The 14,141-nt window shown below is 40.9% G+C and overlaps 1 protein-coding gene across 3 annotated transcripts in view; it reads right to left on the bottom strand.

Moving 5' to 3' along the window:
* FIGN (fidgetin, microtubule severing factor) overlaps positions 1 to 5,571 on the bottom strand; it is a 104,643-nt gene extending 99,072 nt beyond the window's left edge. For 2 of the 3 annotated variants that reach the window (XM_030952629.1, XM_030952628.1), the window contains exon 1: positions 5,330 to 5,571. Coding sequence is in view for 1 of the 3 variants with exons in the window: in XM_030952627.1 (XP_030808487.1) it covers positions 4,394 to 4,418 (25 nt within the window). In the remaining 2 variants the exon portion in view is untranslated. Of the gene's footprint in view, positions 1 to 4,393; positions 4,564 to 5,329 lie in introns of all 3 variants that reach the window. The other variant, XM_030952627.1, reaches the window with a different exon arrangement.
* Between the last annotated feature and the right edge of the window lie 8,570 nt (positions 5,572 to 14,141).

Here is a 14,141-nt window from a genome sequence, read left to right as displayed (position 1 = left end):
TTTTACACCATTTAAGGATTGGGCCCAATAGGCACAATTCCACTTCAAACTTCATTTTTTTTACCTCCAAAGTACTGCTTCTTATCTGCTCTGTTACTAACACATGAGAATTTCTAATTAGCTTATTCCAAATTATTTTTACAGTTATTTTTATGTCTTATCAATAACTGAGGAGGAAAAAAAAGTGCTGATTTATCAATTAATAAGGCTTTATGGACACACAATATTCCTCAATACTTTAGAAATGTCTGCAGAACAATCTCCTCCAATCATAAGATCAATGAATCAATGCAAAACCCCAGTAATTAAATTTATCAACTTGGTATCAATACATCCAGCACTTTATGAAAGTATTGTGTGAAGTTTTTTCTGTTAATGGATATATTGATTGAGGGCAAAGAGCCAAATATTTCTATTATTAGATCTGGGGATGCAAGATCAAAACTCAGTCTGTCATAAACAACATACAAGTGTTTCATATAGACAGATCTCATGCTGATTTTGTACCATTAAACCCACTCCTAACAAGCAGATAAGCCTATTAATTGATGATTAGGACTACAGAAAGATCAGTCATCATATTCAGTGCTTCATGTATGCATTCATTGAATAAACTTACTGACAGGAACCATACAGAATAATTCTCCTCTAGGAGTTATATTTTAAAAAGAAACTGAGCATCTAAACAACAGCAGATTACAAACCTTGTTCATGCAGCAAAAAATAGCCTTATTAAATTTTTAAACTAAAGCTTTGTATTTTGAAAGTGATTCTCTCTCCATTGTATATAGCAGTTATTAATAGACAGGTGAAAAATAAAGCCCAAAGATGACACATCTAATAAGAGCCGTAATAGAAACAAAACCAAGGAAAAAAACCACCATCCAAGTATTCTGCAGATCAATTTTTAAAGGGTTAGTATACAAACTATTCTGGAATATATTTTTAGTTGCTATCCCTTACTACAAACACATAAGCAAGTAGGGCACAAAAGTTCATCAAGTACCATTTTTAAATTATAAAAAATAAAAGTAGTAGGGCTTTTTATTTCGAGAAAATAAACCACAAAAAGTGTTTGGCTAGGCTTAACTATAAAAAACTTAAAGAACAGCTAATGACATAAGACTAGTAATTTTTTCCCATGAACTGTATGATGCAAATATCAATAATAATACAATCTTAATATTTCTAAAATGCTGCTACAATAAGCAAACATTCCTGTACTTTCACAATGTTGCAGTAAATAAAAACAATTCGAGCTAATAGTGAAGGTTGCTGAATATGACGGGAGGAAATAACAACAAAACCTCCAAACCCACCAGATTCATGTAGGAGTCACATCCTGTTACAAACATCAAACAACAATGAGCCTTTATTACCATGCTATGATTCCTTCATTTCCAACATGATTAATTAGCAACTATAACACTCACCAAAACTCCCACCACGCTGCTGTTTGCTGCCTATTTTCAAATGGGTCTCTATCAAGTATTCATAAGCAGTGTTATCTCATTTACGACACTGAAGAAAAGAAGTCAAAGCATCCTGCTTTAAGGAAGATTTCACTCATACCCTAGCCAAAAATATAAAAAGCACAGAGACGAAAACAGAAACCAAACAACCAAACAAACCAAACCCTTGTTTCAAAGGGATTCCTTTATAATCCAAACACAAACTTTATGCAAAATGAAAAACTTTTTAGTGAAGTTGCTAAACAATTTAGATGGTTGAAAATAGAGAAAGATAAAACATCAGTTTTAGACTTTGTTTTGGTCTTTTTTTTTTTTTACTTGAAATCTCAACTTTACATTCAATTTGAAATACACTGCTCCTGCTGAGAACGCATGGTTCATGTGCTAAAAATGGATGGAAAAAGAAAATCAGAAGGGGAAGAGACACTTAGCTGTACTCTTAACATGTTTTAAGTTGTGCTAACAAATACCTTCAAATGTACCTTACTTGCTATAAACATTACTTTGGCAGTAAAAGAAACTTTGCTTCACAGGGATGAGAGGTGGAAACTGAGATTACAAATAGAAGAAGACGAAACAAGACTGAGAGGAGAGGAAAAAAACTGCCTTCTCAAGCAGAACTCTATAAATACCATCAGAAAGACAACAAAAAAAGGTTCAATTTGGAAGCAACAGATGTATTCCTAAGCAAGAAAATATCCCCAATGAAATAATGCAGAGAGTCATACAGACAGGATCTTTAGAAGCCTGAAAAGAAATTGCCTGTGTGGCAAAGCGAAAGTTTCCATGTGAAAATAAAAACAAGGTAGAAGATCCGATACCTCCTTAGTTTACCAGCTCTTATATCAGAGATACTTGATGATTTTGTCACGCCCAGAGCAGAGAAATTTTTAAGTGCAAATCAGTCCTACTCTCTCCAGCTTTCCCAATTTTATAAATTTGGCATCAAAAACATCAAAGCAGCTTCCACTTCGGACCTAACTTTTAGAGGATCAATGTGACAAGTCACTGCTTGATAGATGTTTCTCTTGATAAACGACTTGTTCAAAAGAGACATTGTAGCTTTCATTTCCTGACCACAACACACTTTTAATTTGCAACAGCAGAGCTGCTCGAGTGTGACTAGTTCCCACTTCCCAGTCTTTCAGGACTGTGGCACTGTCAGGCCACATGCACGGGCAAAACAAAAACTCAGAAAGAGATGCATTTGCAGAAAGAATTTTAGCAAAACTTTTCCTCAAACAGGAACCTGATTATATTTGATTTCTCCTAACAGTGGGCTCTTAAACAACCCCTCCCAATCACCCTCAATCCTTAACATTTTAAGGGAAGCGAGGAAAGAGAGAACTCATATTGAAAATATATACTTAAGCACCATAGAATATATATAGCTACCTAATAGTATCATGTTTATTATATATACATATATTACTGCTACTATAATTATTATTATTATCTGGAATTGCATTTAACAGTCCAAACCGTCCACACCATCCAATTTCAGCTCTCAGCATACTGTCCGATTCCCGATTTAAAATTTATAAATGTAATATCCTCCTCATCACAAGCAGCAGTCCAATCTGCTCTGAATATATATTACAGCTTTAACATCACAGAGGGAAATCTCCCATCTGGCAATCACATTTGCTCCAACAGCTCTAGGAAAAAAAAAAAAAAAAAGCTCCGCTCTCGCTTGCTTGCTCTTCTCCTTAAAACATTTCTCAGAGCAAATTATGTGCATCTAAAATAAACAGTTGCCTTATTGATTGTTCCAAAGTCAACAAGTTCTAAATGCAAAATGCAATCAGATCATTTCCATCATATATCACCTGGGATATGTTTAGCAATACAGTCACCTACAACACCAAAATAGGAGTGTACATTGTGCAACTGTCTCTCAATTTCTTTCTTGCATTCAGATATGTTATTACGAGAGATCATCAGCCACACACGGCAGACCTCCCCCTTATCCCAAACACACACACACACATGCACACTCTCTCTCTCTCCTAGGGTCTCTCTCCATCCTTATTTGTTACTATCACACACAATTAAAAGTGAACATACCCCCTTTCTGATTGCACAAAACAGACTAATAGCCACTTTTGTTGCTACTTCCTTAGCCTTAACTGCATACCTAGAGGTGCATCTACTGCACCACAAGGAGCTCTGTTGAAATTCCCCATGCTCCATTTTATCTGACTTTTTTGGAGGAAGGGGCAGCATGAGGGTCTGGAGAGTGACCATTAAAATAGAGCCAGTTTCAGCACCGGATTATTTCATTCTGTTAAGCACTGAGAGCAGAGCAGTGTGAACCAGACACTTGTAAACTGAGCATAAAATACTCCTTATTAAATCGTATTAAGCATTCGGCCACAACAGTAATTTTGTTTGTTTACATGCAAAACATTCCCTCACCCCACATCAGTTAGAATCTCTAGCAGCTGATTACACTGAAAGTAAGAGAGGGAAAAGCAGCTGGAGTTTAAATAACTACTAAAAAAATACTAGTTTGCAAAAGAAAAAGATGCATTTTAGGCATGTATATATGAGCACATAGACGTGTAGGTGTATATATTCATTGCTACACGTTTTTGCCCTCTCCACTCGCCGAGTTTTACTAATTTACATACCATTGGAGTTCAGTGGTGTGTATAGTGCACTGCTGGTAACATGCAACTTCAGGTTTTACAACTGAGATCAATACAATGGACAAAACTAATGCCAAAATCGAAGCACAAACGATAAACAAATGATAGCAAGAGAAAAAAATGCTTATATATACACAAGAAAATATACTACTAAACATTAGGTATTTATTACAAAATATTTGCATGCAGAGTCCTCGGTGCGTTATCATGCTATTTAAATTTGTCTTTGCTATTTAGATGCAAAGGAAGTAGATCCCAAAACGGACATACCATAAACACTGGTGCTACTGATCATTTCTTGCTGGCAGCACAAAAAGCTGAATTGGATTTTTCACAAGCAGGAATTCCAAAGGTTGCTTTTCATTAAAGCCACTTTTCCTCTCAGCTATCAAATGTCACTGCCTTGAAACGTGGGCCCTTTCGTCAGGTATTCATTTAACCTACATGCATATAATTAAGTGGGAAAGCAACATCAACAAAAAGGGGATCTCAGATCACAAGAGAAGAAAGAAAGGGGGAAAAAAAGCACATGACCAGGAATGCAAGTCCATGTCAATTTCACTCACTCCCATTGAAACTAACAAGAGCTCCAGGGAGGATAGTAATAGGATCAGTGGATTGTATATACCATTAAATTATACATCTTTCTCTCCCTCCTGAGCCAACAATACGCCCACCACGCTGTACCCCCTCCAAGATGATGTGCTTACATTTTACTGCAACAGCTCCTCTGACATATTCGTGCCCCCCCCCACCCCAGCCAAGACACAGCAATTTAAACCTAACTTTTGTTCTGCGAGATTCTTATTTGCACTTATTTGGTCAGAAGTTAGTTGCATCAATGTCCAGACCCGCGTTACCTGCAGTTTATTATTTTCAAAGCAACTTAAAAATAAATCCAATTAAGAGGAGGAGGAGGAGGTGGGGAGGGAGCTTGCAATCGCGAACTCTTAATCTGCCTACTATTGTTGGCAATGATCAAGGAGGAAAAACCATGCACTGCGATTGTATATCTGTACTTTCCAGACTACGATCAGGCAAGCAGACCGGAGTACTTAGTATCAGAAAACGACCGCAAATTAGGCAAAATATTTAGGGCACGAACAGGCAATTAATACGCGGCTGTGTCGGAGATCTTTAAGATTTAATAAAATTTAAAACGATGGTAGGGAGACTGGGGGGGAAAAAAAAAAAAGATCCTCTTACCTGGAGATTTGGTACAAGAACCCGATAGGTTAGAGTAGCATCGATCCGATGTGTTTGCTGATGAATGGGGGCTCGGGTTAAGTGAAGGTGCCTATGATTTGAAATCATTCCAAGTTTTTGAAGGGAAGACTGACTGCAGCCTCTGCCATGTTGGAATTTCAAACCCAAAACAGCTGCTTTGCAAGGAGCCAGCATGCCAGCAGCTGGACGCCTGCGCAGAGCGCCGCCGAGCCAAATTCAAATCACTTTCACGCGAAGAGCCAAAGATCAGTTTTCAAAGGGGGAGCGGCGCGGGGGGCGGGGGCGCTCCGCGGTCCTGCGCGCCGGGGCCGCCGCTTCCCGCGGGGGCCGGCGGGGTGCCCGCGCCGCGGCTCGCTCCCTCTCCCCGGGGCGGCGGGACAGGGGCAGCGGGCAGCGGGCTCCCTCCGCGGCGGCAGCGGCGGCGGCGGAGGGGCTCCCCTCGGGCGCGGCGGCGCGGGGCCGGGGCCTAGCGGCAGCCCTTGCCCACGGGGCAGGCGGGCGGGCTCCGGCGGCCGAGGTTGCCCCCGGCTGTGGCCGCCTCCAGTTCGCCGCGGCCGCCCCGCGTCTCCCGCCTGGGGCCGGTGGGGCGTCCCGGCTCGACCGGCAGCGGCCTGCGCGGCTGCCCTGGCCGGCAGCTCCCGCGCCGCGTCCCCGGGCGGGCGGGCGGCGTCGGGGCTCGCTGGTCGCCACCGCCTGCCGCCCGAGGAAAATGGCCGGAGTGGAAGTGCCGTCCCGGCCCGAGCGGCGGCGGCGGGGCCACGCAGCCGTGCCCCGGCCCCGCGCTGCTCCCGGGGAGCCCCGGCCGGTGCCCGCGGGAGCCCGGCTGCTAGCAGCCGCAGAGAGGCAATCCCAGTAGCCGGCAATGGCTGAGGGGCCCCGGCAGCCACACCTCCCTCTCCCCGCACTTCCCAGCCCGGCTCGGCGGGGGATGGCAGGGAGCCAGCTCAGCTACCCCGGCCCACAGCTGCCGGGGACTCCCCCTGCATCAGAGGGATTCCCCGGGGGGGTGTTAGACGGGCTTTACGGCCGCCTCACGCTGGCAGGGAAGGCGTATGGTGGCCAGGCGGCAGGCACGGAGCGGGCCCTGCCTCTCGCACACGGGTCTCCCCGGCGCGGCCGAGCCCCGTGCGCCGGGGCTCCCCAGCACCCCGCTCTCCCCGCTCCATCCCCGCACACGGCTGCGCGCCCGCTTCCCTGTCACCGCAGCTGGGGCAAGGGGAGTGAGAGCTTCCCACGAGACCGATCCACGTTCCTGGGCTTGCATCTGATGGGACTAGCAGAGCATTTTTACCTTCTAACGGCGAAGAAGCCGCGCTGTCCGGATGCTGTTCCTGGGCTTTGGTTTAGAGTCCTGGAGTGGTTTCACTTCCTCTCTTCCTTGTCCTGCTGTGAAGTTAAGGATGGCTTCGGAGGGTTGTCTGTCCGTCCTGGATATAGAGGAGACTGATTAAATTTTCTTAGTAAAAATGGAAGATGTAAGAGGCAGTTAAGGCGCTGGAGGAGGCTGGGGAGACCAGTCCCAGGGGATTAGCATCTGGAGGAGTGGGAATAGGCTCGTTTCCCGTCTGTTTCCCTTTGCAGTAATATAGTAGGCCTAAATAAAACTCTGAACTAGTTGCCAGCAGAAGCTGCTGTGAGCTGTTAGCCAGTCCCTATCCTACCCGGGTAATGGAGAAGGAAAAGAAAGAACAAGAAGGCCTGTCTGGTTGATGTTGTCCATGCAGTGATTTAGTTAATCCAATATTATTTTTACCTGCTGGTGAAAATAGGCACCTTTCACACTTTTGGAAAGCTGTAGCCAGCCTGTGTGAAAAAAACTGTGCCTAAAGATTGGAAATAAAAAGAGCAAAAGGGCTAGACAGACTTCTGCTTATTACAAATATGGAAGGTGCTCCTGGCTCACTTGGGACAGCTGGGGATAACTCTAGTTACTGCTACACGAGGAGAGCACTGACAGTGGAATAACAGAAGTGTCCTGAAACAAGGAGCTGGTTTGGAGCAGATACTGCTTTTGCGTCCCAGTATGTCCCAGATGTAACAAAACATACACAGGAAAACATGGTTAAACTGAATTTTGGGATGTAGAGAGCTATTTTTAGAACTGGCAACATAGCTATAGCAACAGGAGTCTATTGAAATAGCTTTAGACAGCTGTCCAGAACAGCCAGCAGGCGACACCCAGCCACAGCACCCGCTGTGGCCCAGTCTGCACCATGCTCTTCTGACACCTTTTCCCCCTGGGTGGCTCTGAGCACTGGGCCCAGAGCCTGGGTCAGCCCATTGCCTGTGCCCACAGCTGCTCATTGTCCCTTCTACAAGAGCTTGTGGGTATTAAGCAGCCGCCTTGGCAAGCAGACAACTGCTCCAAATGCAGGCAACACGTCAATAGCCTCTGGTATTCCCTAATTTGACCCACCTACACAAGTTACATCTAGAAGTCTCTGATGCTGAAATCTGCAGCACAGCATATTGCCTCTGCTGGTGTTGCCAGCACCAAGCACTGTCATCACAATCCCAAGGTCATGAGCTTGGTCTAAAAATCATTTTTAACCATAAAAAGGATTCTTTTGTCTTTGCTTTATGCATCTGGATTCTTTTCCCATTGTTTTTTCCCAAACCACAGCACTATGCTTTTTTCTCTCAAGAGAAAGATGAGTTTCTTGCTCAGTTACAGAGCTCTGTGACTTGTACCTGTAGGAGAACAACAACTGGCAATTACCATAAGGCATTAGTCAATAAACACAAGTGCTTTTTAAACTTTTTAACCAATAAAGAATGTATTTAACAATCTTTGTATTTCATTAACCTCAGTGTTTTCATTTTATATACCTTTTTTTTTTTCTTCAGGCTTCTCCTGCCACATTAAAATAGCACAAATTGAAACAATGGGCATGCAGCATATGTTTGTACAGGCTGACATTCATCTCTGTGCAGAAGGTCAACATAAGACTTACATACTATATTAAGTTCTTATTTTGAGGTGTGAATTAGGCTGAAGTGAAGACCTTGTTGGGCTCATCTGTACATGGAAAAATTCCACTCTTTGTTTAAAATGACACCAGTCCTGATCCTTCTGAATGGGAAATTCTCAAAGATTTTGAAACTGGGAATGTTTCTTGGAGCCTATTTCAACATCTAGGTGAAATGTTTACAATGAAATTCAAAACCACATAAAACTTGCCTGGTTTCAGGTTTTGTTACAAACTCTGAACTTGGACCAGATTCTCTGAAAGGTTCACAGACCTTTTCAGCAAATCTAGATTAATAACATTTAAACGAAGCGAATTGTGGAAACAAAACAAAAATCACAGAAAACAAAGAACAAAACCATCTAATTATGCTCCTATGGGATGTTGATGTGATGCATGTGAACTTTGTAGTTTCTACTCAATAGGTCTAGTAAAGGCTTTTAAGAATTATAATAAAAACAACAGTGTTCAGTGATATATTCTTTAGTGACTTTAAACTAATTATATTGATTTTTTTTGTAAATTAAAGCAAGTATTCAAAATGGCAGACAATGTCTGAGTTCTTCTAATGCTGAAATTTGGCAGCACCTGTACCCCCCTTGTGTGCTGGAAGTGCAGACCTCCAGGGCAGGGCCTCCTGCCTGTCTCTCTCCCTCTGTGCTGGGGAATCCCTCCTAGTCTCCCACTCTCAGACCTCATGTGGGGCAACCACAGCTGTCATTGCATACTAGGATGTGCTGCAATAAACAGGCTGCAAGTGCTCTTTTTTGGTTTTGGTCACTGATGGCTGTATGTATTATTTTATTCCTTTGTGAGGAGCACAATCTGTTTAAGAGCTCAGGCAACTCAAATCAGATGTTTATACCACCTGGATTCCCACTGAGCAGCTGAGGTGCCTCCATGTCCCACATGCTGGAACTTTTCTGGAATTTGTGTGGCAGGATAGCCCCTCCTGGGCCTCCCTTCTCTCTCTCTGACTGGAGTGGGCATCATACAGAACTCCAGTCTCTGCAGCCCAAGGATCATTTTTGCCCTTTCAGACCACAGTCTTGTGTGTCAGCATGAGTTTAATGGCTGCCTGAGCTAGCTGGAGCTCAGATTCCAAGAGGCAATGATACCTGTGTAGACCCTGGAGTATTTATAAATATAGATCAGAAGTAATTCTCTCTTTTTTGCATACTAACATCTAACATTTAGATGAACTAACGCCGTATAGAAGTTCCATAGCAAACAATGGGACAATGGTAAAACACAGAGGTAATACATTCCAAATTTATTACTTCTAGGTTCTTCCCAGGAGATTGCAAAGGATGAAATCCCTTCTAGCCATGCTGCTGATCTGCACAGTTTCACTTCAAACACTTCCAAGCCTTAGGTCCGTGACTAAGCCAGGAATGCATAAAGTCTTCCTGGAGCCCTTAGCACACAGCCTGCTGGTTTAGGTACTGGCCAGTACCTAATCTAACAAAACATCACTTGATCTCTCAAACTAAAAGAGGGTATGCTTAGATTAGATATTAGGAAGAAGTATTTTTCTGTGAAGAAATAGACACTGGAATGGATCACCGAGAAAAGCCGTGGATGCCTCATTCCCAGAGGTGTTCAAGGCCATGCTTGGTGAGGCTTTGAGTAACCCGTTCTAGTGGGAGGTGTCCCTGCCCATGGCAGTGGAATTGGAGCTAGACAAACTTTTAGGTCCCTTCCAACACAAATCACTCTGATTCTATGACCATACACCATGTTTCGTGTAATTCCTGACTCTATCAGAAAGAAAAAAATTATAGAGAGAACATCTGTCCATAGAGGCACTTTTGCATTTTAGCTGTGCCAGTGTAAAAATAGATGACTTCTATGACTTGTAACTACTTTGGGTTAGATTCTGGGGTTTCAAAGAGATAGCATTTTTTTTCATTTCTTTGTACATTTCCCCTTCTGTATTAATCAATCACCTTGATTTCAGTGAGATTTCTGGACAAACCCTTTACTAGTCATTCTCTACAGTCTTCCTGAATATTTGATGCTTTTGGCGTCATAAAAGTATTGGTCCTCTGAAGTCACTTCTATTTTCCATTTTAGTCCTGGAGGAGAAGTTGTTCACTGTATCCAACAAAAAATATTCATTTAGCAAGTGCTCTGTATAACAGAACAATATATAGATGTTTGTCACATAAATATCTGAAAAGACATATGCCTTCTGGCATTTCTTGAATTTTGAGTGCTTAATACTTTTTACCCTGGTCACAAATGCACTTTTACTACAATTTTTCCATTTTTTTAAACCAAGCTTTAATACAGAAAGTTCCTCTTGGGGAACTCTAGGAAGGAATTGAATGTTTTTAGGGCTTTTGTTCTCTGTCTTTTGTTTTTCACAGTCTGGTTCATTAAGTGCTTAAGAACCAAACTAATCCCTGTAGTTCAACTTAACAAATACATTAATAACTTGTTCTCACTTAAAAAACCTTCTCCTTATTTGAACTAGAGGAGGATGAGGTGCCCACACAAGGCCAGAAGAATTCAGAGACATTTAACAGTCCAACAAGACCAAGACACAGGAATGACAGCTAGGAATACATTCTTCCTCTTTTTCCTGTCTCTAACTCCTTCTTAGCCTTACAAATATTCTCTTTGCCTTGGTGGCAGCATCTTTCTCCCTGATTCCATATCTTAATCGCAGTCCTTCCCATTTGCACCCCTGTCTAATACCAGTCTCATTCATAAGTCCTTGTCCTAAACTACCACCACATTTTATGACCTTTGACTTGTGCCTTTTTCCTGTGTCTGGACACATTTTCTTTTGTTGCTTTTCTTTTTTTCACTTTCCTTGATGGTCTCCCTTTTCTGAATTCCGATCAAGCTGCTTCTTATTCCATGTTTTCTGGTGATTTGCAGGAGGAAGACTGAGAACATCTGATGGACATCCTTATTATCTTTGAATTTCTCTATAGCACCACTGGCCATTGAAAAGAGAAAACTGAGAGCAAGTCCTGCTCAGATCTACAAGCCCCAGGAAAGGATGCACCTACTGCACACAGAATCTTTGAAGAAGTGGTAAATGAAATATGCAAACAATTTTACAGAGGCTCAGATTTCTCCAGACTTAGAAAGACTTTCATAGGCTGGTGTGGTAGTAGTGGAATATGCCTTCCCAAGCACCAAGCCAAACTACAAGCTATTAGTCAACAAAATATTTCAAAAATTTCTTAACATGAGCAAACCAGATTTTCCCTCAGTGCATTCTGAGAATCAGCTGACCATATCTGCTGGAAGTTTTGGAAAAATAGCCCAAGGCAGATATTTGGCATGAAAATTGCTGCCCAGTTGTTTATATCTGACAAACGAACAAGCAACTGGAAACAGGTTCTTACGATGAAACTTTGACTCTAAATATCCCACTAGAAAACCCACAATTAATGATTACCAATAACAGAAATGTATTTTACATAATGCTTAATACTTAATGACTTAATTTAGACAGTGCCTAGAAAGAAAAAAAATAAATAAAACCCCAACATTTTATCTTTGAGAGTGAGTGGATCAGGGAACAGTAAAAAATCAAACAATAGTATGCTTGCAGTTTTTTTCCCAAGTGCTTTTTCCAAACCCTTGATATCAAAAAGTCTTTGTATCTCATCTTGGAATGTACATTAAAATATCTCTCATTTACCCTACAAAATGGAATCAACTCTAAAATCAAAGGGAAAAAAAATTTAGCAGAGCAGTGGACTTGCTCAAAGTCACACACGCACATGAAAAAGTTTCCCTAAAACATTACATGCTATAGGATCTGCATGTCTGATAAAATACCCACAGGGTTTTATTTGCTGTTGCTTTAGAAGCAAACTTTTACTCACCTTTTTTTCTTTTAATGTCTAAAATTTCCCTTACTCTAAGACAAATATCCTCCTCTAAGTAGCACCCTGACACCATATTATTGATCTTCACAGTATGAAATTATTTTAATAGTAAAATTAAAACAAGGTTATGACTTATAATACAATATATATAATAATTAATTATTAATGTTTTAAACATTGCCTTTGGTGTTGATGTGGGTGTATTCAAGACTTGAAATAACATTATCAATCTATCTGTGCAGTCATCTCTAAAGCTTTTCATCCTCTACAGGTTTTTAAACAGATGAAATATTTTTTTAATTCTTGCTAGGTATTAAGTGTTAAGAATTTCATGTTTATGAGCCTTAATCAAATATCCAAAATAAAATACGTTTCCAACATGCAAAAGCACCAACATTTCAGACAAGTTTATTTTACATTTTTGAAGAAGAAAACACTATTCAAACATCTCTATTCAGATAACCTGAGCAACACATCTGTTCTACATATGCTATTCTTTCATTGCAAGAAACATATTGTCTCATTTAGAAGATAAAGAACTTAACAAAATAAATTAATACTGTTGAGTTTTGTGCGATTAGAAGGAGCATCCTTCGCTACTGTGTGTAATATAACAACTAAATCTTGCTAACTTGTGCTTTCTTCTTTTAACTTCCTTAGAAAGATCAAATTTGCTAAATGCACAGCACTGACTGCAGTCAACAAGGCACTTAAGTATGTGCTTAATTTTGTGCACATGAGTAATCACGTTACAGTAAATGGAACTTGAATGCTCAAAGTTAAGCACACACTTAAGTGCTTTGCTGGATCAGGGCCAGAGCATGACAACTTGCAGGTCATTCTTACTGCACAGTAAGACATCACAAACCTTAAAAATCCTGTAGAAACCTTCTCCCCATTTCAAATCAACAATACCAAAAGCAAAAACAAAAATTAGTAGCTGCTGCATTCTTTTCTTCTGTTACAAGTCACTAAACTGGCAGCAGTACTTATAGCAAATTACAATAAATTCTCTTAATAAGTATCCATAAAATTACAATTTATTTTAAAGATCATAGTTTGTAATTCTATTCTCATAAGACCATTAGACACGTGAGTCTTTTTAATTTTAAAAGACCTGCTAGTAGTTCTCACAAAAGAATTTATTTAAGACCTTGACCTTAAATTGATACAATTGCACAACTTAATCAGAATTAAACACGAGTCAAAGTACCTCAGAATATTATCATGGGGGTCAACACAGCCTACAGCAGCCATGCAGAGGATGCCATTAGTACCACAACCTTGGGTGTGTAAGATTCTGATTCTGGGGATATAATATGCCAAACTAATTGTTTTTATTATATGGTTTTTTGCCAGTTATTATGGCAAATATATGGGGAGGAGATTGTTGATGACGTTTTTTCTTTCCATGCAGCTGAAAGGATAGCTAAATAGTCTAAGACTCTTCGATTCAGCACCTTTCTAATGAAATGAAACTTTATACCCACTGTGTTACACAATTACTTTATTTTCTGGCTAAATTGACACAGTTCAGCACTTATCTAGGACTGTTTCTCTTTTCAGTACATGAAATTAGTATTTTTTTTTTAGGATCCAAAACTACATTTTAGATCCAAATTTGCCTGGCTGTTGACAGCATTCAGATACAGGGAGCTTCTATGTTTTTCCAACACATAAGTTTCTTCACAAAAATTAGCAGGATGAAACAGCAAGTAAGGACACATTGCCAAGTCTGGTTTTCTACCTATCTACAAAGCAGTTTTCACACTTTCCATGACTGTGAATGTCCTTCTTTTTCTATCTTTTTTTTTTAATCTTTTAAATTTTAATTAGGAAGAACTGAAAAATCCTTCTCTATACTCAGAGTGTTTGTATTGGGGGAGGAGTATGTCAAGGAACCAAAAGCACATTCCAAGCCAATTCTGATCTCATTTACAGGGATGAAAATCTGGAATTAATCCACTG

This window comes from Camarhynchus parvulus, chromosome 7, assembly GCF_901933205.1.
Source record: "Camarhynchus parvulus chromosome 7, STF_HiC, whole genome shotgun sequence".
Lineage (NCBI taxonomy): Eukaryota > Metazoa > Chordata > Aves > Passeriformes > Thraupidae > Camarhynchus > Camarhynchus parvulus.
The sequence above is the reverse complement of the archived record's forward strand: the minus strand, read 5'-3'. Positions and strand labels throughout refer to the sequence as shown.